Consider the following 23,967-nt stretch of genomic DNA (forward strand, 5'->3'; position numbering starts at 1 on the left):
TTCTTGGTCAGACAGGCTTTGAAAATACAGAGTTTTGAAAGAACGGCCTGTCCGAGCGGGGGGGGGGGGGGGGGGGGCTACATTGTTTTAAGTGGAACTATTTTAACAGTACGTATGTATTTTTACATTGCATTTTAACTGAATTGTTTTAACAATTGCATTCGATAAATTCTATTTTAATATTTACTTTTTATATGTTTTAATTCTACTGCTTTTTATGTTGAGTGAATTTGGGTCCCAATTCTGAGGAAATATTGTAATTATCATCATCGTGAGATATGCAACTATACAGTCACCACTCAGAATAAAATACACGTGCTGCATGCTTTTATTCCTTTTCTGAAGAAGTGCTTTGTATGAGAAAATGATTAGACCATCAGGTAGCAACACAACCAGACTCCTCTGTTTGGAGACATCAAACAGAGCATGAATTTTATATATTTCAAACTAGGAAAAACAATAATACAGTAACAGCTCCAATTACAGCTGCAATGTGTCTATATGGCACATACTGCTTCTCTACCAAGTAAACCCAGGCTGAAAAAATAGACCCTTCACTCTGAGGAATATATATGAGATTATAAGATATATAATGGAGAGAGAAAAGAGTATGGCAAGGGCAAGAAACTATGAATATAGCCTGTGTAGTTACACGTGATAATTCATTACACAAATGATGGCTGCTAAACAGGAATGCGCCCTCTCAAACTCCCTCCAATGTTCACAGATTCACATCCCACCATCTGCTCAGCTTAAGATACCCAACTTTCTGTCAATCACCTATCCTCCTGCTTGACATGTGCCTGTGCCACCATTTACCCCCTCACTAAGTATCTATGCCTCCACCATCATCCTATCTTTCGCTGGCAAGCTCGTCACCATGGTATTTCTCCAGCATGGTAGAATATGCAGAGAGTGAGGTTTTGTCTTTAGTTATTGTGGTGGGTCGTAGATGGATAGATAGTCAGGGGTCTCTCTCTGTGTGTTATGTGTATGTGTGTGTTTGTAGAGGGGTATGTTGGATTGTATAACCTTCCTAGCTACAGCTTTGTCTGTGAATCATTAATCACACATTCTTTTAATAAAAGCCTGTTCTCTCTCAGCTGTGGGTGGTGGTAAATGTTAAAAATAATGTTCTGCATTTCTGGGCCCCGTTCAATACCCAACCATTCCAACATGTTCCATTTGTATTAACTATCCCAAGTCCAGCCTCAACGGCTGGTAAACAAACATTGTCAGCTGTCAATCGCTTAGATGGGAGCTGGGGACCAGCTTCACAAGCTCTTGGTTTCTCACTCTCTCACCTCAAACACAACCTCAAGATTTTTATATGCTACAAAGGGTATGGCCATGCTGAGTGGGGTTGTGGGTGTGAGGGATCAGACCATATCACCTTTTGAGAACTGAACTATAGGTTTAGTCCAAGCTAGACAAAAGTTCAATCTTCTACTGGAAATGTGGAGTGAAGCAAGTAGGAAGCTCAAATATAACATCAAGATTTTTATCTGCTACAAACATTGGAGCCTCAGGTGGCACAGTTGGTTAAACTGCTGAGCTGCTGGATGGTCGCAGGTTCAAATCTGGAGACCGAAAGGTTGCAGGATCTAATCTGGGGAGTGGCATGAGCTCCCGCTGTTGGCCCCAGCTTATGCCAACCTAGCAGTTCAAAAACATGCAAATGTGAGCAGATCAATTGGTACCGCTCTGGCGGGAAGGTAATGGTACTCCATGCAGTCATGCCGGCCACCTGACCTGGGAGATGTCTATGGACAATGCTGGCTCTTAGGCTTAGAAATGAAGATGAGCACTAACTCCCAGAGTCAGACACAACTGGACTTAATGTCAGGGGGAAACCTTTACCTTTACCTTTACCTATAAACATTGGAAGCAACCTGGATGGTGTTTAGGGGGTGGATCAGAACCACACCCCCTTTTTGAAAGTAAACCATAGGTTTTTTTTCTGAAATCAGAAAGAAATTATCCAAACTATATAAATATCCAGTCTTCTAATGGCAATCTAGAGTGAATCAAGGAGGAGGAAACTAACAAATATGATCTTCCCCATATCCACTCCACTCATTTCAAATGAAAAGCTTTCCCTCTCCTATTTGACTCTCCTCATTTCTCTATCCACAGGTCGAATCCCATGATCCTCCAGGTGTTGGTGGAAAGCTAATATAATAACAAGGGATGCTGGTAGTTGTATTCTTATTCTACCAGTCAGAATCTAAAAATCATGGAGCAGTGACGACTTTATTGACTAACTAGAACAGGGGGCCTCAAACTTAGACCCAGGGGCCGGATATGGCCCTCCAAGGTCATTTACTCGGCCCTCACTCAGGGTCAACCTAAGTCTGAAATTACTTGAAAGCACACAACTACTACTACTACTACTATCCTATCTCATCAGCCAAATGCAGGCCCACACTTCCCATTGAAATACTAATAAGTTTATATTTGTTAAAGTTGTTCTTAATTTTAATTATTGTATTGTTTTAAAGTGTTTTTGCACTACAAATAAGATATGTGCATTGTGCATAGGAATTCATTCATATTTTTTTTCAAATTATAATCTGGCCCTCCAACAGTTTGAGGGACTCTGACCTGGCCCTCTGTTTAAAAAGTTTGAGGAGCCCTGAACTCAAACATTATAAAACTTTAGACCTCTCTGGTCTTTTTTATCAGCAAAGCACAGCTGCCTATGCCCCATTTTAACTACATTTATCTGACCTATTCTATAGCAATCCCTGGTCCATTTTTTCCTCAAATTCTGGTTTCTCTTTTGCTTATTTGTTTAATTCCAAAATTCTCTACTATTTCTCTGTAGCGAGGCTCTAGGCACCACTCAGAGGGAGAGGGGTGGTATAAATATATTGATGACCTACCCATGTCTTTCGGGATCAGCTTGGTTCCCCACACTCTTGGACAGGATCAGCTTGGCTCCCCACACTCTCAGTTCACTCTCAGACAGGATGCAGAAAGCAGACAGACTTCTCAAGAGAAAAGGGTTTTCCAGCCAAAGAGGCAATGCAGGAGGAAGCAAACACTTGCCCTGGACCACGTCTGACCTGGGCTAGCTGTCAAACATAGCAGGGAACACCCATAGAAACTCTCTGCATTTATATCTCCTCCCTCCGAAGAGGAAGGAAAAAGATGTTGCAAGGGCCAAAGCTCTGGTGAGGAAATCTACGTCAGTTCCACAAATGGATCATAATAAGAATGCAGTGGTATCAAGAATGTCTGAAGAATATGTTTCTTGTTTTAGTACGTGTGCGTGTGTTTGATTTCTGCACTGCTTTGCTCTGAAATGGCAGACCAAACACATTTTGCATTTGGAAAGCTTCACATTTCAGACGTTAAACAAAAAAACATTGCCAATCAAAACCTGCATATTGTAAAAACATTTCAAAACTGTGTGCAAACACACTTCACTTAACAAGTAGATGGCTACTCATTAAAAAAACAACATACAATTCAGAAAATATTCTGCCTCAAATGAAAGGATATTCTGAAAACAAAATCACCCAACACTACTGAAGACAACATGGACTAGGTATAGAAATGGAAAAAAGGAAGATGCTTGTGGAAAATTAATTGTCCTAGTAGATACATCACTGACAAATATTCACTAGGACATTCACATTCATGCATAGCCTGCTGTGCTCTGTATCTCTAGATCATTTCACATGTCATTTCCTTTTTTTTCCTGTGAGTCTTCACCATGATTCACGGCTGCTGCAAGTGCTCATTTTGCTGCAAGTACATAGCATCTTCCTGACCCACATGATGAATCAAACGTATGTGATGCAGTAAATGCATGTGAAATATTTTACAAGTGGTGATAATAACACAAACAGTTTGATCTATCCTTGATTTAAAAGAAAATATGAGTAATGTAACCCACAGAATTCTGTGTAGAGCACGTTTTCTGAATTGTGACTAACAATTTGGGGTTTAACATGTTTGAAAGGGATCTGAACACTTCCAATGTGCATGAAAAACAAATGCACACCTCCCTTTCCTTCTCCACTGGCAACAAGTCAAATATCAAAATAGAGAAATATTTATAAATCCATTCTCCCATCAAGAATCACTGTTTTCAGGGCATTTATTTATTTATTTATTTATTACCCACCTAGAATCATAGAATCATAGAATCAAAGAGTTGGAAGAGACCTCATGGGCCATCCAGTCCAACCCCCTGCCAAGTAGCAGGAATATTGCATTCAAACCACCCCTGACAAATGGCCATCCAGCCTCTGCTTAAAAGCTTCCAAAGAAGGAGCCTCCACCACACTCCAGGGCAGAGAGTTCCACTGCTGAACGGCTCTCACAGTCAGGAAGTTCTTCCTAATGTTTAGATGGAATCTCCTCTCTTGTAGTTTGAAGCCATTGTTCCGCGTCCTAGTCTCCAAGGAAGCAGAAAACAAGCTTGCTCCCTCCTCCCTGTGGCTTCCTCTCACATATTTATACATGGCTATCATATCTCCTCTCAGCCTTCTCTTCTTCAGGCTAAACATGCCCAGTTCCCTAAGCCGCTCCTCATAGGGCTTGTTCTCCAGACCCTTGATCATTTTAGTTGCTCTCCTCGAGACACATTCCAGCTTGTCAATATCTCTCTTGAATTGTGGTGCCCAGAATTGGGCACAATATTCCAGATGTGGTCTAACCAAAGCAGAATAGAGGGGTAGCATTACTTCCTTAGATCTAGACACTATGCTCCTATTGATGCAGGCCAAAATCCCATTGGCTTTTTTTGCCACCACATCACATTGTTGGCTCATGTTTAACTTGTTGTCCACGAGGACTCCAATATCTTTTTCACACGTACTGCTCTCGAGCCAGGCGTCACCCATTCTGTATCTTTGCATTTCATTTTTTCTGCCAAAGTGGAGGTGAGGCACAACACAGTTAAAAACACATAAACAGCAACCTGGTGCTCAAGAAATGTCCACTTTCCCCACTCTCCATACATATACAGCTTAGAAATGATGGCTTCTAGAGATAGGAGGTAGGAGGCTGAAAGTTGAAGAATGTCAAAGCCAGAAAATTAACCTAACCAATATTTTAACAAGATCTTCCCCAAAAGCAAAACAAAAGTGGACTTACCAGCAGGAACATAGATTAGAAAAAAGAGGCCATCACCATGAAGAAGACAGAGTTGGCGCACACAGAGACATCCTCTCCGCAGGACCAGGCAACCTTGCCTACAATGCCTACACTGATCTAGGATGAAGAGGATGGACTTCAAGGCACCATTAAGCTTTTAAAAATATTTTTTCCCTTAGCCTGTTCTCCTCAAGAAATTCCCTGACACTTGAAATATATGGTGTATACAGATGCTCTCTCTGCACAAGTGTGTGTGTGCACCATAAGTGAGTGTGGTTATATACATACTCACTTCCCAGTCCCTTATCTGAGCCACCAGACCAGAAGCCTAGAAGGGGTGGCTGGGAGCACTTTATCTACTGGTGAGGGACCAAATAATATCTTATAGGCAGAGGCATTCCCCCAGTTCTGTTTACAGGGTTATGTTCAATGAAACATTCAAGTTCTATTTTAATGATGTGTGACAGCAAGGTATTTCCTTACAAATTACAGCTGTTCTTTTACATTTGTTTAAAATCAGGATTTCATGCTCTGAAGGGCCAAACCTTCCCTCTATCAGAAGGTAAGGGCACATCTGTCTTTTCCCCAATTGAAAGGTTTATGGGGGGGGGGGGGGGGGTTGACACCCAGAATCTGGAAATTATTGTCCAAAGCAGTAATATTTCCAGTCTCTGATGGATGAACATCAGCTTTACATGAATTTGAAAGCAAGACATTGGAAGCATCTATACTATAGAATCAATGCAGTTTGATAGCCATGACTTAACTCCATAAAGTCTTTAGCTTTCTCTACCGACGGATACTCATGTCCCATCAAACTAGAAATCCTGAGGTTCCATAGCATTAAGACGTGGCAGTTAAAGTGGTGTCAAAACTGCAATAATTCTACAGTGTAGAGCCAGGCACCAACTGTACATCTGGTAGGGAGTAAAATTTGGTAAATAATGTGTCTTCTGTTACTTCTGCCAACCTGTCAATTTAATTATTCTTAATATTTCAAACATGATGGTTGAGCTACCCAAACTGGAGTTCTGCACACACATATTTTCTTAAAGAGATCCTGGGGGTCCTGCTAACACACTTTCACACTCCTCAAGGCAGCCATTGGAATAGGAATCTAACGCAAGAAGAACTATCCATAACAGAAGACCCCCCCCCCAAATGCAAGCATCACTCAGCCTCAATAAAAAGGGGGTCACCAAAATACCACTGAGAAATGACAATTCACACACACAAAACAGCACATCCAGTCAGATAATCATCCAACACAAATTTATTTCATGCTTTGAATAAGAGAACAATAGGAGATCCCAGGAAAAAATCTTCTCTTAAAAAGTCAAATGACAAATAATCATGTTTGCACATATATACAGAAAGGGAAGGAGGAACTTATTGACATGTATTCCTGATCACATGCAGAGAACATCAGAAGCACTGCACCCAGCTGTTAATACAGATCAAGGGAACACATAGCTTCAGAGGTAATCCCAGAGTTACAGAGATGTGGACAGTTGGGTTTGGCTGGATCCAGCATGAGCCACTGGCCACAAAGCATCCTTGGCTTGGCCAGCAATCTGAACAGCCAAAGGGCTCCATGGACACTCCCTAGCTTCATCTGAGCAGCTCCGGAGCACTTTAACCTGCATTAACCCAGTAAATGTAGCCACTGCTTTAGTCTATAAAAATATAGGTACACTACACATTAAAAAGTCGGTATGGAGTGTGCATCCCACTTTAAATCTTGAAGAATTTTGGAGCTTGTAGCTTAGGGAGGGGTCTTTAAAATTCTTGGCCATAGAAGTCCTGGGCCTCCCTAAACTACAAACACCAGAATTCTGTAAGAGGCAGTCACAGGATTTAAAGTGGGGTGCACACTTTATACCTAGTCTTTAAAGTGTAGTGTGATATTGTCTCTAAGGTCCTCATTAGATGTAGTAATTTTAACATCCCTGGACGTTTCCACCCTGTCTTGGGGACAGAGCCTCATGCCAGTTGTCACACAATGCTGTGTGACTTCCACTAATGCTTCCTCCACAACACAGGAGCCTATCCCATTTGTAATGTCAAAAGCATTGCCGCAAGGGAGCGGCACATGGGGCAACAGTTTTGCCCTGCTGTCCCTTCTATACAGCATTGTGATGAGGTTGTATGATGTTACATGACACTTATATTCCAGGCTAATATGGCAACACCTGTGCATTTTCCAGATAATCTCTCAGTCTTCACAGAACATAATGCTACACAAACTCCAAGACTCAAGAAAAATTTAAAATGAAATGTTCTGTTACTGGGTCATGGAGATTTGCTTTTCATTAAATAGACAGCAATTGTCCTCCTTTGCATCCCACATCTCCCCAACAAGAATCCTTGGATTTTCATGCTTCCCTCATTACTATGCAGACTTCCTTTGGTGTTAAGAGCACAACAGAGGATGGTAAGCGGGTTTCAGGATACAAAACAAAAGGGATGACTGCATACAACACACACTGATATGGTAAAGAAAAGGAAAAGTTAGGGTGTGCAGCTCACACCCTCACCTTTCTGTCTACAAAGTATGTTATTTTTTTCTTGCACACAGGGCCCAAAGAGGAAAAAGATTGCATATTTCACCTCAACCACCAGCAGCTTTTCTATAGGACCAGAGGTGTATTGTACCTACATTGCTTTGTATCTTCCATCATGCTGCCCACTCTCACATCTGCCTGTCTTTGCTGAAGTTCATTAGGTAAATGTCACAGGCAGGGTGTCCATATCTTCTGTGCCATTAGCCAGGCTCCCTGGCCAGGTATGACACTTCTTCTGCTTTAAGCTGCAGAGAGAAGACACTGCACTTCCCGCTGCTGCTGATAATTAGAAAGACCTTTTAATCCCTGACAAGACTTTGCACTTTCTACTTGTTTGTTTAACTTCCTTAATGCACCTGTAATGTAGCTGAATTACTGCAAGGACTTGTGAAACGTCCACTTAAGTATGCGGTTAATTTCACTACTAAAGATTAACTTTGGCCCAGAAGTGTCCTGTTCTTCATATGATGGAATTTCTCTTCACAGCTGTACTGACTGTTACTCTTTGTATGTCATACTTTATTACTATTATTATTAATGATTTTCTTTTCACTTCCATGTTAACCTTCCACCTTTCACAGAGCAGGTCCCCCAGCCCCATCCACATATCCATTCTGATTAAATAACAGCCCAGACAACACAGCGAAAGTGGACCTGTTTTAAAGTTTTAAATTGTTCTAAATCATTTTAAATTGATTTCATCAGTACACTGCCCTTGAGATCTTGTTATGCAGGATAGGATATAAATATTTTAGAAATAAATAAATAAACGTGCTTCTACTGGAGCCGGGTAAATTTTTTTCATGGCTAGAAGTGATATGATAGACATCTTTGTCTACAGCAGTGTTTCTCAAATTCTGCTCCTCCAAATGTTTTGGACTTCCAGCTCCCCCAATTCCTAACAACTTACTAGCTGTTAGGAATTGTGGGAGTTGGAAGTCCAAAACATCTGGAACATCAGAGTTTGAGAAACACTGGTCTAGAGCAGTCTCATCTTGGCTTTCAACCACAATGCTCCTATGGAGACTTTCATATACAGAATTATAGTGGGTTATGCAGTCCAATCCCTTCTCTTGTCATATTCCTGACCCTGGGATCATGCTCAGTTTTCCCCTAAGTTTATTGAAGTCAGCTTTCTTGGAAGTCTAGAGTTTGGAACAGTAAGAGTTCTCTGGCTGAAGATCTGAAATGCCGCTCTCAACTTCAAATCCCAATATTCAACAGGATGAACCATGGCAGATGAAGTGGAATCACAGCACTGTAAGTGTGTAGAGTATAAGGCCCCTCAGTCAGTTGCATGTGGCTGAGCCCTGCTACATGCACAATGGAGGACCTTCTTATAGCAACACCAGAGGCACTCCAAGTGGCCACCTACTGGTCAAAGGACATTTAATATAATGCCAAGTTTTTTTAAACTATGTGGTTTTTTAAATACATTACAACTGTGCCCTTGGTTCTCTTCTGATAAAATAAATAAAATGGCTGTGAAAATACTGCACCCCACACCATAACATTAAAATATGCTAATTTATAATATCTATATAAATAAAAATGTAGTGTTCATTTGTGGTATTCACAGAACTCAAAAACCACTGGACGAATTGACACCAAACTTGGACACAATACACCTATCAGGTCAATGAGTGTCCATCGCCCCTAAAACACACACACAAAAACCAGCAGAACGGACTTAACCACCCCCCCAAATAAATTATATATACATATACACTTGCACACATACATACATACACACATATGTACACAAGCACACACAAATATACACATACATATAGACATGCACACATACATGCACACATGCACATATATTTACATATACACATGCATACATACACATAAATACACAAGCACACACATATACACAATATACATATGCACATATGCACACATACATATACACCTATCTATCTATTTGTGTATATGTGTATATATGTGTGTTTGCATATATAGATAGATAAACACACACACACACACAAACCATATATACAGACTGGTCAACAGCAATGTGTGGCAGGGTACGGCTAGTGGTGAATAAATATAGCAATACAAAGATTATGGCAGCATGGATGAAGCAATGTACAACCATGCCAAATTGTTTTGCTTTTATATTTTATTGCATTTTGATACTTCACCAGATAGCACTAGTTTCCATTATTACATTGGACTTTTCTTTCTGTATAACACAAGACAGTTCCTACAATGCTGCTGTTGTATTCACAGACAATTATTGTATGCTAGAAACATCATTTTAAAATCAGTATTATTAGTATGGTTGCCATTTGCTTTTTAATGAGTTGGGATTTAAACATGTGATAGGTCTTCCTAGTCACAGGACACCATTATCTCAGCATTTCCAGATGTATTAAGTTATACAATTGCCTCTCCCCATTTCTGCTGGTTTAGCTTTTATGGATTTGATTATTCGCAGTTTTGATTAATATGCTCTCTCTAAAAAAATCCTAGATCCTATAGTGCAACTCAATGATCAACTTCTGCCAAAGTTGAATACAGAATGGTGCTGGAGGGTATAGAGAATCTTAGAGTGTTAACAATTGATATTTTTTCCATTCTCATGGGAATCCTGCACCCCAAACCCTAGCAAATGTGAAAGATTGTAACATACTGGTTGACAACTTAGATAATATAAATTCATCTTATAGAGCTTATGCCACCAGTCATGCATGACAATCCATGAAGGAATTGGTAGATTTATGGGGATTGCCTCTTACCTGGAATGATTAAAATAGTGATCTTATCAAGTAATGATGCTTTCTAAAGATCAAATGATGAACTGCACTTGGGGCAGAAATAGGTATGCAAGTTTTTCATTACAGGACAAATGAAATTTCTAGTCAACCCTACAGCCAAACTATTATTACATACTTGTAGAGGGCTACTTATAAAACCTGGAATCAAAAAATGGCTTCTTTGATAGCCTAACTCATATTTAGACCAGTGCTAAAAATGCACTATGCACTAATTAAATGTCCAGTATGATAATAAAAAGTGCAATAATGGTGAATTTCTATTTATCTTACCTGAACAAGAAAAATTAATCAGGCTTGGGAGGCAAAAAAACAAAAACCAAGCCCCAAAAAGTCAATGTCCAGAAGATATGAATCCAAATTGGGTGACATGATTTCCAACCATAATTGATCCTCAGCATCTCTCTTTTTAAAAAATTAACTACCACCTCTCATACTGATAGAACTCTTTCTTTACACCATTGCCCTTCTGTACAAATGTCTACTATCTCATGTAGTGTGTATATTTTATACTTAAAGGGCAGGATGCGTAGATCATCAGTCTTGGTTAATAAACTTACAGATTAACAGGTCATGTTGTCATTTTATTATTGTTATGTGCTTCTTGAACAGATAATCATAGCAAAACTAAGGGCCCTTCTACATAGCCCTATATCCCAGAATATCAAGGCAGAAAATCCCACAATATCTGCTTTGAACTGGATTATCTGAGTCCACACTCAGATAATGTGAGATTTTCTGCCTTGATATTTTGGGATATAGGGCTGTGTGGAAGAGCCCTAAGCCTACATTTTCTATCTGAGAACATAGGTGTAATTATGTCTTTTTGCAGAAACATTATGGCTTTTGGTAGCATGTTTGAAACCACTGGTGGGTATGCAACTAGCAGGCTAAACTTTTTAGCTCTGTTGGAGGATCACACTTAGGAAGTCATACATACTCTATAACAACAGATTGGGTAGGACATGTGCCAAAGAGAGTAGAACTGTTTTACACATAATAGTCATATTAGAGAATTTTACTGTGTGTAGTTTGCCATGCAAACAACATCAGTTAAAATTCCCTCTTCAGCTTAGCTATTGTATCTAATCAATTTAATGCAGATGCTCACTCCCTAGCAGCTCTTATACTAAATTAGCAGCAAATACAGTAGTCAACCAAATACCTCATGCATGCAAACATCTAACAGGCTACAGTTCAGTGATGTGCCACATGAATCTGCTCTGGATTTTAGTCTGTACATAATTCAAAGGGAGCTCTCCCAGGTGCTGAATTTATTTTAGAGGCAGGTCTCAAAACACTTGAGCAACTCCTTTAAATTTCTGATGAAAACTCACAGCTGATTCACTACCCAGTGACATGAGAGCTACTAGACACCACTGCCACAACTCATAGCAGGGTTCTCCTCTGAAAGCCTCTCTGAAATGAAAGGAAATTGCATAATTCTGGGCACCACAATTCAAGAGAGATATTGACAAGCTGGAATGTGTCCAGAGGAGGGCGACTAAAATGATCAAAGGTCTGGAGAACAAGCCCTATGAGGTGCGGCTTAAGGAGCTGGGCAAGAAGAGAAGGCTGAGAGGAGATATGATAGCCATGTATAAATATGTGAGAGGAAGCCACAGGGAAGAGGGAGCAAGCTTGTTTTCTGCTTCCTTGGAGACTAGGACGCGGAACAATGGCTTCAAACTACAAGAGAGGAGATTCCATCTAAACATTAGGAAGAACTTCCTGACTGTGAGAGCCGTTCAGCATTGGAACTCTCTGCCCTGGAGTGTGGTGGAGGCTCCTTCTTTGGAAGCTTTTAAACAGAGGCTGGATGGCCATCTGTCAGGGGTGATTTGAATGCAACATTCCTGCTTCTTGGCAGGGGGTTGGACTGGATGGCCCATGAGGTCTCTTCCAATTCTTTGATTCTATGATTCTAAGGACATCCCTTCCCTTTTCATATCAATAAGACCTGACATTTCAGGTGAATTGTGCTTTTAAACAACACATGCCACTTATCTGTTGTTCCTGGAATGTCAAACAGATGTAAAGTGGAAATGAAGAACAAGTTTCTTCCATTCATTTTAAGAGGCAGTGGAGGAAGAAACAATAGATATTCAGCGCATTCATTGTAATCTCCCAACTTGTTCCACTTGCAGAAAAATGTGAAGACAAAGCTGCCAAACTGGGAAGGCAGACTGAGGCTCCATCTACACTGTCATTTAAAGCAGTTTCAGAATGCTGATTAACTGCATTGAACTGGATTATGGCTGTGTAGACTCATATAATCCAGTTCAATCTGCATTATACAAGTCACACTGAGCATTGTAATGCAGTTCAAACTGCTATATATGGCAATGTATATGGGGTATGAAAAGAAGCAAATGCACAGTCAAATAGCAGTTTATGTGTGTAATGTAAGTTATGAGCAGATATTTGTGACACAAAGGGTATTGTGAATTGACAATGTTCCTCTGTCATTTAAACTAGGGATGTTATTAGTAACTATAAACAGGAATGCATCCAAAGCTATTTGGAAAAGCTACAGAGGCTTGCCATTATATGAAAAATAAAACATACAAAATCAAATATATGTCATTAATGCTCTTAATTGTGGGACTGGTCCAGACTTGGCTTGCACAACTGCAACTGGACTGAGTTCACTGACAATATCACACCACAGGTAATTTATTGTCTGTGGAAAGAAAGGCTTCTGGTGTTCAGAATCTGATATGTAATGTGTTCAAAATGTTCATCTCACCTCCTAGTTTAGAATTCAGTGTTTTCCTGTACTGTGTAAACTGACAAACAATCACAAACACAGGTGTGATCTAACTCTATATTGCAAAAAAAGAAAAAATCATCAGGTATGTGTGGGAAAAAAAACCTCATCAGGTAAATGCAAAAACCTGAAAACAATCAAAATGCTAAAAGGACAAGAGGAAGGCCATTAAAATGATTGGAAGCTATTCACGGGAATGGCTGTCTCTCTCTCTCTCTCTCCATAGCCTTTCCAGATCAGATGACATCAGAGGCAGATATAATCAGTTCCACAGCTTTGCTCCAGGCCAACAATAGGAAGGGCTAGGAAGAGAGAGAAGCTCTCAGACTTGCAAGCATGAGTTGAGTCCTAATTGCCTGCTGAGGACAGCAACTTCATGCATCTCTCTCACTTCCAACTGAGAAGACCACCATTGTGAGGGAAACCCACTGCTCTATCCATACTGGTAGAAAGACATTCTTGCCTCACACATACATTTACCCACAACTAACCTGCAGGAGACAGAGCGATCTGGAAGCCTCGGGTATGTTTGTGTTGCATCAAAAGTTGCCATTCCTGATTTAGATGTTTCTACTTCTGTATGCATAGTTTGGTGCAAGTGTTTTTGTCATTGTTTGAATATTGGAGGGAAAGCATCTGAACCCAATGGAACCCACCTTCAGAAGAGAGAAAGCACAAACCTTCTCTAGGCAAATTTTGGACACACAAAGAAACAACCCTGTGATAGGGTCAACTTAGGGCCGCAATAAGTCAGAAATGACTTGAAGGCACACAGCGAAATCAACACATCATATGGCTGCCATGTGAGTGAGAGGGGATAATTTGGAGGTGTTTATAGATGAGCAATGCATTACTTGCAGTCTAGGAGAAGAAAGTGCCTGATCAGAAAAGAAAACCTCACCCTGGGAACTGCTGATGGTCTTTTAAGGAGGAATGAAGTCTATCAGGTATGGGCAAACCCAGGAGGGGGGCAGATGCAGTCCTTTGGGCTCTTTTCTCAGTCCCTCCTCTCTCTCACCATCCCTCTTTCTCTCTTTCCCTCCTTCCATCCTTCTTTCCCTTCCACCCTTTCATCTGTCTGTGCTTCCTTCCTTCCTTCTTTCATTCCTCCTCCCCTCTCTTTTTCTCCTTCCTTCCCTTTTGTCTTTTCTTCCTTCTCTCTTTCCTCCCTCTCTCCATTCCCTTCCACCCTTCCATCTTTCTCTCCCTTCCTTCCTTCCTTCCTTCCTTCTCCTTTTCCTTCCTCCTTTCCTCCTGGGGGATGTTTAGCTGGGAGAAGAGAAGGTAGAGAGGGAACACAAGAACCATGTTTCAAGATTTAAAAGGGTGTCTCATTGAGAAGCAGGGGGAAAACTGACTTTCTGCTGCTCTAGAAACCAAGGCACAAGGAAGCAATGGGTTCAAATGGCAGGGAAAGAGATCTGACTGAAAAGATTAGGAAGAACTTCCTGGAGAGTGGCTGCCTAGGAGTGTGATGGGGTTCTCTTCTCTGGAGGCCTTTCTGCAGTGGCTGTCTATCAGGAGTGCTTTGATTGTGCCTTCCTGCATGGCAGGGGGTTGGACTGGATGGTCCTTTAGGGTCTCTTCCAACTCTAGGATTCTAGGACTCTATATCAAGAGTATGTAATATGGGGTCTAGTGGATACACTTTTTCTCTCTTATCCACGATCTCATCCTGACAAAGGCCAACCCTTTTGGGATCCAAATGTTTCCCATCTTTCCTTCACTTTCTGCCTCTGGAAGAGAAGAGGCAGAAAGTGAAGGACTCTAGCCCACCATGTGGCCCCCAAGTTAGAAAGTTTGCCCATGCCTGAAATATAGCATGTGGACCCATTGTGTCAACACCATACCTGGAATCACTTACTATCTCCTTTGGAAATTAGAGTCTATCCCATTAAAACTCAAACATGACATCTCAAGAACAGACTGATATCCAGCAAGAGGAGGGAATGGAGCAAACTTCATGTTAATTTCCCAAAATATAAGCATCCTATTCATATTCTTACAATGCACATCTCCTGCTCTAAAAGACATTTCATAGTTTTCTCTTTGCAGACAGAGCTCCCTCTGTGTCCCAGTGACTGCTTACATGTGCAGAATCAATTTTGTGCTTCCAGCTCCTACAGATTGAGTGCTGATGTTATTCCTTGATATGAAGAAAGCTTGCCAAAAACATCTGGGATGTCCATGAGAAACGTGTGACCAGTCTATTTTTTATTAATGTCAGTTTCACGTGCATTCATTCACAATTCAATTCCGTAATGTCATTTCAGGTTTATATGAGAATTCCAATGCATTTTTACACAGTTTACAATAAAACACATATTTTGGTATTTTAAAGCCAAATAAATGATCACAAATTTCAAAGAACTGTGAAACTGAAAAGTAAAACACATTATAATCTATGCTGTATCCAAATCAGCTCACTTGAAAATGCAGATACATTTCTGAATGCTTGAAAATGCATATGATATTATTGTTTAAAATCCTGATGAAATTGTCAAAAATACCTGCTTATTAGGTGTCTGTTAACAGCAAACACCAAGGTATGTGTGTGTGTTTGCATGCATGTGTGTGTATATGCTGAAGAGTGACTTTTCAAAATGGGTTTGACATCATTTTTTCCCTGAACCAACTCTTTTCAAAATACTCAGAGAGGCAGAAAAAAGACAGATAATGTTTTTCTTATCACTCAGGCATCTTGCTTTGTTTTTTTAAGGTTCACTTGTTAAATGGATGCTTGTTGTGTGCTGTTAAAAGCATATGAATCAGGTTCTCAAAAATAGTGCCAAACTAACAAAAGGTGGTGTCTTAAAACAAAGTGCTGTAAAAAGAGGCTACAAAATAATGAAGCACTGTATAATGTAAACACGACTGTGGATTTGCCTTTTTTCCTTATTTTTTTTGTGTAATTTGTGAATGATTAACTAAACCCAACAGCAGGAATAATAGGACGCAAAGGTCATGAGCAGAAATTCACTGACCAGATTGCCCTTGGCCAGTAGTTGGACTGCAAAGCCACAAGCAGAACCTTTAAGTCAAGCAAAGCAATTAACTAAAGTTCAGAAAATGCAGTGAAATGGTAGAAGCACAACCGAGAGAAAAGATTGCAACTCTTGATGACAGTTATATGTGCCAAAGTTCTGATGATTCCAAAAGGCATAACTGCCCTACAGACAAAACATTTGTCTTGAATCAGAGTCAGAGGCAGAGCAGCCAGATGCAAAGGAAGACAAGACTACTGTATCTTTAATAGCTGTGCAAAAAAATGGGAATTCAGCAAGTGACAAGTCGTACTTACTAAAATTCCCTCTTCTTTGCAATGCAGGAGGGCAGTCATCGTTTGCATCTGGTCATTCTAGAGAGAGAGAGAGAGAGAGAGAGAGAACCACACATTTATATCGGAGTTATATCATCTTAAAGGGTCTGGCTTCCTCAAAAGAATCTTAGAAATTGCCAAACAGAAGCATAGAAAGAGAGAGCTCTTTGAAAGTATCCCTTCCCCCTCAAGTGTATTGAGAAACTTATAGTTTCACCAGCAGGGAAAATAACTGTTAAGAATAATCTTTTCACCTTGAAGCCTGCAGAGCAGGTAAAGCAGAGAGGAAAACTGGCAGTCCTTCACAGCCAGTCATTGAGGTGATATCAAAGGCATGGGAGGGAGTGGAACATTGGTTCCCTTCAAGGGTCTGTTATATGGCTGCAATCCCTTAGAGAAAGAAAGATGAAAATATGAATTATGTCTTAGTGTCAGGAGCTGATTTCTGCTGTTCCCAAAGACATTATAAATCTTCTCCATGACATCTTGAGGCCAGCAGGGGACATCAGGGAAGAGACTTCAAAACATATTGATGGACTCTTTCCCATGGGAAAACTAAACGGGCTGGCAAGGGGGGACAGGGAGATCAGTAGAAAGCCAAGAGTTGTTGGGTGAAATCACCATTGGGGACTTTCTTTAGCTGTAGAGATCTGAGCAATTAAAGCCAATACCAAAAGAACTTTTGTGAATGGTCTTTGTTGCTGGCTAGATTTTGCAGGGACTGACACTTAGGTTGGACTCCCAAGTGTCTATGACTGTGCCATCATAGGTTTCTCTTTGGTCTTTCTCATTTAACTATGGTTAGGCATTCATATTTGTGGGTTTCATTTCTGCAGATTAGATATTTCCCTGATTTGATTAATATGTTTTCTCTAATAATTTCTAGGTTCCCCAGCACAACTCTTGGTCCTCCAGTTCAAGTCTGTGGTCACACATCCAACTACTACTGGATGTGTGACCACAGACTTGAACTGGAGGACCAAGAGTTTCCTAGAGAGAACAATTTTCTAGGCATGTGTAGGTCCTCCAGCATAATTAAATGGCCAGAGGATGTTGACCTCAGAGTTCATCTGGAGGACCTAAAAATTCCTAGAGGTGCTCTTTGGAATTTAAAAAAAGATTTGGTTTTTTTATATCTGCAGTTTCACCATTTGTGTAGGGGGTCCTGCAACCCTAACCATTCCACTTTCAAGGATGCTTGAACAGAGTTCTCAGGGTGGCTTGAAAGATAGATAATCAGAACTATCTATATAAACTAAAACACATGGATGCAAAATAAAATAATTATGTAGAGATAAAGATGTGGATTGACAGTTTAAACCACTGTCCAGGTAAGCTATTTGCCAGTGTTGTTTGCAGAATGAGAATATTAGGATCAACTTACCATCTTCTACAAGAAATACTTATTCCTATCAGATCTTTGACCAGGGTGAGTACTCCTTGCAGTAAGCCACTTTTACATCACTAACAGGCAGAAGTAATTCAAAGAGGTACCAATATAAAAATGTTGTTGGTACAGCTATAGAAATCAACATTATTCCACAGGTTATGCATGCTGGGCTCCATTCTGACCATTATGCCAATACATATAAATTGAATATTTCTGTGTTCCTTGATGCATTGTGTATTTGTGCAAATACTGCATCAAGTGGCGTCAAGTGGTTATTCAGCCATTACTGTATGTTAACTGACGTGTTCTACAAGCATCAGTGGGGCATAGTCAACAAGCAATATTGTGACTGGTGGCAGAGAAATGCCTGTGGATATTCTACATTAGCTGTTACCTCTACAGCTATTATGCTATTAACTCGGCTGCTGCTTTAGCATGTGCTAACAACTGTGTCATGCTGCTGCTGAAAGGTTTACTGAAGTGGCTGCTGCTATAATGGAGCCACTGAAGCAAACTCTTTGTGCAGCTGAAATTGTAGTGATTTCTCAGATGGTTCATTTTTTCCCAGTTTGCCATCTGATGTCAGATGGCAAATGCTAAAATCACTTTGATACAAGTGCTTATCAACACCTCCTGAAAGTATTGCCCTGGCCTACATCTTTCTCCCCCATCTTTGGCAGAGCACCTAATTATATCCAGCAGATTTAGTTGATTCAAAGGTGGGTGACTCTGGCAGGTCCAATGGCTACTTTTCATGTAGACTCTCTGGAAGCTGCATGTACCATCAAAAAACAGAACCCAAATTGTCTAGAAGATCACGGCTAGTGATAAAAAAATTATATTTTTAAATGATAAATAGTGCAGAAAAGTCTTCCAACTTATTTAAAAGATGAATTGTTACAGTTGGAGGCTTCCAGAGTCAGTAATGCTTTTTTGGCCAGGAAAAGAAGCTTGACCTGGGTTTCTAGAGGTATCAAGGGCTACAAAAACATCTCTAGAAGCTGCATGTGGCCCCAAGGTTGCATTGTGTCAACCTCTAGCTGGGGGAGTTTCAGAACTAGACCCTACATATGTTGGTGTATAAGTGTGTTATATTGAGCCCAGTGTACTCTAATTTCCTAGTTAATTTAGAATAACAGTTAAAGGAGTGATGTAGATAATAAATTATTAAAATGACACCTGAGTTTAAGGACCTTCAACACACCAAACTACAGCTACATTCTTAGTGTAAATGCTGTTTTTAGGAACCAGCTTTGAATCCAACGCTGGAAGAAAAGTAGCATTCAAATGAAATGAATAAATACAACACACTGCCCACTACACACACACACTTCACTCCTATGTATAGATACTTGTGCCTATTTTGTTTCAGCAAAGAAGAAATTGGCAGAAAATAGCACTTTTCACAGCTTTCTGACCTGCTAAAACAAGCAACATAAATGTAGCTGTGAAATGTGTTTGGTGACATGATTCAAGAACATAATTTAACTGAATGGTGCCTCTAGTCAGTGGTGGCCAATAGCTTTCAGTCAGTGGAATTGTGAATCTATTCTGGGCTTTAGTCTCAAACTTTAAATGAAATATTTGTGGTGCTTCCTCCTCTGTTTTCAGAGAAGCAAGGTGGAGCATGCTTCTAAAATGCATGGCCCTCCTAAAACTGAAAAACACTTAAAAGGAAAGCAAGTTTAGGAAACCTGATGGAGCAAAGGCACCAACATTCATAGATCAAAAACACAATTCTATCACAGTGGATTAGGAAAAAGACAAGATAGACAAATTATTACTTTATGCATACCAAACATAACATGCCCTGAGGATCTGGCTGAATGAACAAACCCCAAAACTGGCTCTGAGCCCAAAGCCTGCGATCACCCGGCAGCATGGAAAATAGAACCCTGTCTGATGCAGCTATTTCCTGGGCTGAACAAAAAAAAACCAGAGCCTGTGAATAAATTTCTAGGCAATCATTAAGCCAGTACAAGTAATCATAACCTTGAGCCAATCTAAGAATTATGTCTAGCCACAAGTACATATCCTTGCTCAGTGATCAGAAGAAAAAAAAAGTTCTGTTAAACTCAATTTGTTTCCTTTCATTGTTTCTTTGCCATGCAGTTTCAGTACCACAAACAGTGGACAGAAGCTCAGAGATGAAAGGCTAGAGATTGGCAATGCTTTTCATTTACGGTACATTCTGCAAAATCCTTATTTCAGGATGTTATTCAAGTTCTTAAATCAGGGATCCTCAAACTTTTTAAGCAGAGGGCCAGTTCACAGTCCCTCAGGCTCTTTTGGGGAGCTGACTATAGTTTGAATAAACATGAACAAATTACTACACACACTGCACATATCTTATTTGTAATGCAAAAAAATGTGAAAGAACAATACAATATTTACAATGAAGAACAATTTTAACCAACAATTTTAACTTACCAATATTTCAATGGGAAGTGTAAGCCTGCTTTTGGCTGATGAAATAGTCAAGTTAATTAGGATTGTTGTTTGTCTACAAGTCGTTTCATACTTAGGGGTGCCTAAATCTAAAAATTAGGCCTGGGAATGGGTAAATTACCTTTGGGGAGCACATCCAGCTTGCAGGCCTTAGTTTGAGCGCTCCTGCTTTAAATTATGAATGGAGACACACTAACCTTAATTAATGACCTGATTTTATTCATCATTTACTGAAGGAAACTAATGGGCAAAACTCAAACTAGTATGTTTACAAATGAAGGGCTTTGTGTGAATAAATTTGCATTTAAATGAAAAAATATGCATCGTGAAGTTTTGTTACATTCCAACTTAGCAGCCACATCTAATCCCTACCCTGCTTGTTGAAGATCTGCTTTCCCCTCCCATGCCCTAAAAACATTTACTGCTTTTCCTTAACTGCACAATTCCAACAACTTCCTGAAAATCCAGCTTTATTCCTCAGATTCTCCCCCTTCTGCTCATGTGACAACTGTGGCCCCTTCCACACAGCTGAATAAAATCCCACATTATCTACTTTGAACTAGGATATATGGCAGTGTGGACTCAGATAATCCAGTTCAAAGCAGATATTGTGGGTTATTCTGCCTTGATATTCTGGGTTATATAGCTGTGTGGAAGGGCCCTGAGGCTGCATCTAAACTAAAGAATGAATGCATGTTTACATCACTGTAACAATCCTGGCCCGATGCTATGGAATCTTTGGAGCTGTAGTTTGATGAGGCACTAGTACGCTAAAGTATCGGTAGAGAGCTAAAGACCTTGTAAAGCTACAACTCCCATGATTCCATAGCACTGAGCCATGGCAATGGTGTCAAACTGCATGTTAAACTGCATTCATTCTACTGTGTAGGTGCACCCTGAGTCCTTCCAACCATTTCTTCTCCCCATCCAGTTGCAGTTATAACACACAGTTCCACACAGTAGGGAGAAAGTCCCTGCTGAACTGTGAGAAAGTTTTATTTAGTATTTTTTAATTCACTGAAAGCATTTAAAAACACCTTTCCTGAGCCCAAATAAATTATGCTTTATTTAAAATCAGCTGAAAACAAGGTAATTATTTTTCTCACCCTTACAATCTAGGAAGAAAGGAAATGTGGACAAGTAAGGATTTGTTCTGCTTCTCATTTCTGCTGTGCTTCCTAGCTTGGCCAGTCAGAGAACTTCAAGTAATGTGTAACTTAAATATGTAACAAATAAATGAGGTAGAGACACGTGAACACACTTCTTTTCCTACACTATTGCCCCTGATCATACAATTTCTGCAACAAGGGGGAAATCTGTTTGTCAGGCATGGGAGCGGGATACACGCCACAAGCAGTGACATTCTCTGAACCTACTTTCAACTCTCATGAAGCAAAGAAACCAGTGTTTGTTGTTAGTTTAAATGACCCTTGGATGATCTCAGGCAGTTTCTGAATAAAGCCTGTGCATTTCCAGAATCCTCCAATACCTGTTATTCCACCACCACAAAATTCTTACCTTGCCTGGGGAACTAGAAAGCCCTCCAGATAATCTCAATATGAAGGCTGTAAAACAGCTTTGCCCAGTCTCCTCCAGAGATTCAGACCTCCCTTGAATCCCGGTGATACTTTTATTAGTTTCTGTGACAGACAGCTGCCCAGTTTCTGAAAAACACAGCCTTAGAACATTTTCCAAGTGTCCTTCTAAGGCCAGGAGAAGAAGGAGGCCTTTTACTCCTACACATAGCTGGAATATGAAGGCAGCTTGGATTTATGGGTAGATTATAAGACATGCAATCCACCCTGAACCCTAGAGATAGGACAGCATTGCAACCCAATTAAATAATGCAGAGTGGAGAGGATAAAAACTCAGCATTACAGTGACCCATTTAGCTGGGATCTATTTTGGTCACCTGTGGCTCATTCCTTGTGTTGTCTTTCCTGCAAATATAACTTCAGCCAGGATTTAAGAAACAGAGTAGGGATTGAGCTCTGGAATGCTATGGAGACTTGAGGTTCATCTGCACTGTAGAAGGAGTGAGGAGGAGTCTCCTTCTCTGGAGGTTTCTAAGGCTGAATCAAATCTGCTTTGAACTAGAATATATGGCAGTGTGGACTCAGATAACCCAGTTCAAAGCAGATATTGTGGGATTCTCTGCCTGGATAATCTGGGTTATATGGTTGTGTGGAAGGGGCCTAAGTAGAGGCATGTCAGGAGCTCGACTGGATGGCTCTTGGATCTTCAAATCTTTAAAGGCGGCCATCTGTGGGGAGTGCTTTGATGGTGTGTCCCTGCATGGCACTTGGACTGGGTAGCCCTTTGGGTCTCTTCCAACTCTAGGATTTTATTATTCTACCTCTTTCCAATTGCCCCAGAAGATGCTCCCCGGTTCCTCAGACCTACCTCCTTCTTCAGGGCCCGGGCCCGGCTCCCAAGGGGTTGGGGTTGGTGTCGGCAAGAGAGTAGCAAAGAAAGGCCGCCGCCGCCGCCTCGCCCTCGCTGCAGGTGCCTTTCCTCCTCTTGACCCAGGCTGGGGGGCCTTCCGAAGCCCCGCCCCCTCGGGTCCCCCTCTCCCATTGGACAGAGGCCTTCCCGCCTCACGTTTTCCCTCTCTCTGCCCCCGTCCTCCTCCCACGCCCGCCCTGGGGCTGCCTTGGGGCAGACTCCGCGCCCAGCCCGCCAGGAGGAGAGGCAGGCGGGCAGGCAAGGGGGCTCACCTTGGCTGCGGAGAGGCTCGCTCCTTTCCCTCTCTTGCTTGCTTCAGCCGGGCCCCAGTTGCAGCCATTGCCGCGCGCGGGGTGGTCGTGACGTCAGAGCCGGGCGGACACGCCCCCGACGCGCCCCCTCCCCCCCTCCCTCCCCCAAGTTGCATCTCCACTGTAGAATGAAGGTATTTGAAAACCACTCTAATCCTAAGTGTTGTGGTTTGACAAACAGGGCCCTTCCACACAGCCCTAGATCCCAGAATATCAAGGCAGAAAATCCCATAATATCTGCTTTGAACTGGATTATCTGAGTCCACACTCAGATAATGTGGGATTTTCTGTCTTGATATTCTGGGATAAAGAGCGGTATGGAAGAGCCCACAAACATCTTCTCTGCCCAAGATGGTGTTGCCTCAGCAAAATACTAATCCCAGGGTTTGATAGCATTGAGCCATGGGAGTTCAACGGGTGTCAAGCTGCATTCATTCTGTGGTATTTATTTATTTTCGTGTCAGGAGCAGACCAAACAGTTGCCTTGCATTTGTTAACAAACAAACAAAACACAAAGTTTGCAAGCTTGGTAGTTGATTAAATGCCCTTTGACCAGTATCTGGTCACTTGGAGTGCTTCTGGTGTTGCTGCAAGAAGGTCCTCCATCGTGCATGTGGCAGGGCTCAGGTTGCATTGCAGCAGGTGGTCAGCAGTTTGCTCTTCTCCACACTCGCATGTCGTGGATTCCACTTGGTGGCCCCATTTCTGAAGGTTGGCTCTGCATCTCATGGTGCCAGAGCGCAGTCTGTTCAGCGCCTTTCAAGTCACCCAGTTTTCTGTGTGCCCAGGAGAGATCTCTAATTTGGTATCAGGTATTGAGGTTCTGGG

General features: G+C 41.1%; 1 protein-coding gene across 9 annotated transcripts in view; it reads right to left on the reverse strand.

The window, feature by feature from the left end:
- The window catches only part of SLC43A3 (solute carrier family 43 member 3), a 45,517-nt gene extending 22,311 nt beyond the window's left edge, over positions 1 to 23,206 (reverse strand). Inside the window, exons 1-3 of one of the 9 annotated variants that reach the window (XM_060771877.2) lie at positions 23,101 to 23,203; positions 16,800 to 16,935; positions 16,528 to 16,584 (exon numbers count right to left, since the gene is read on the reverse strand). Coding sequence is in view for 1 of the 9 variants with exons in the window: in XM_060771870.2 (XP_060627853.2) it covers positions 2,886 to 2,889 (4 nt within the window). In the remaining 8 variants the exon portion in view is untranslated. Of the gene's footprint in view, positions 1 to 2,885; positions 3,100 to 5,109; positions 5,367 to 16,527; positions 16,585 to 16,799; positions 16,936 to 22,786; positions 22,878 to 23,100 lie in introns of those variants that run through there. The other 8 variants (XM_060771896.2, XM_060771915.2, XM_060771904.2 and 5 more) reach the window with 8 other exon arrangements.
- Positions 23,207 to 23,967: the final 761 nt, after the last annotated feature.

Source organism: Anolis sagrei, chromosome 1, assembly GCF_037176765.1.
Source record: "Anolis sagrei isolate rAnoSag1 chromosome 1, rAnoSag1.mat, whole genome shotgun sequence".
Lineage (NCBI taxonomy): Eukaryota > Metazoa > Chordata > Lepidosauria > Squamata > Dactyloidae > Anolis > Anolis sagrei.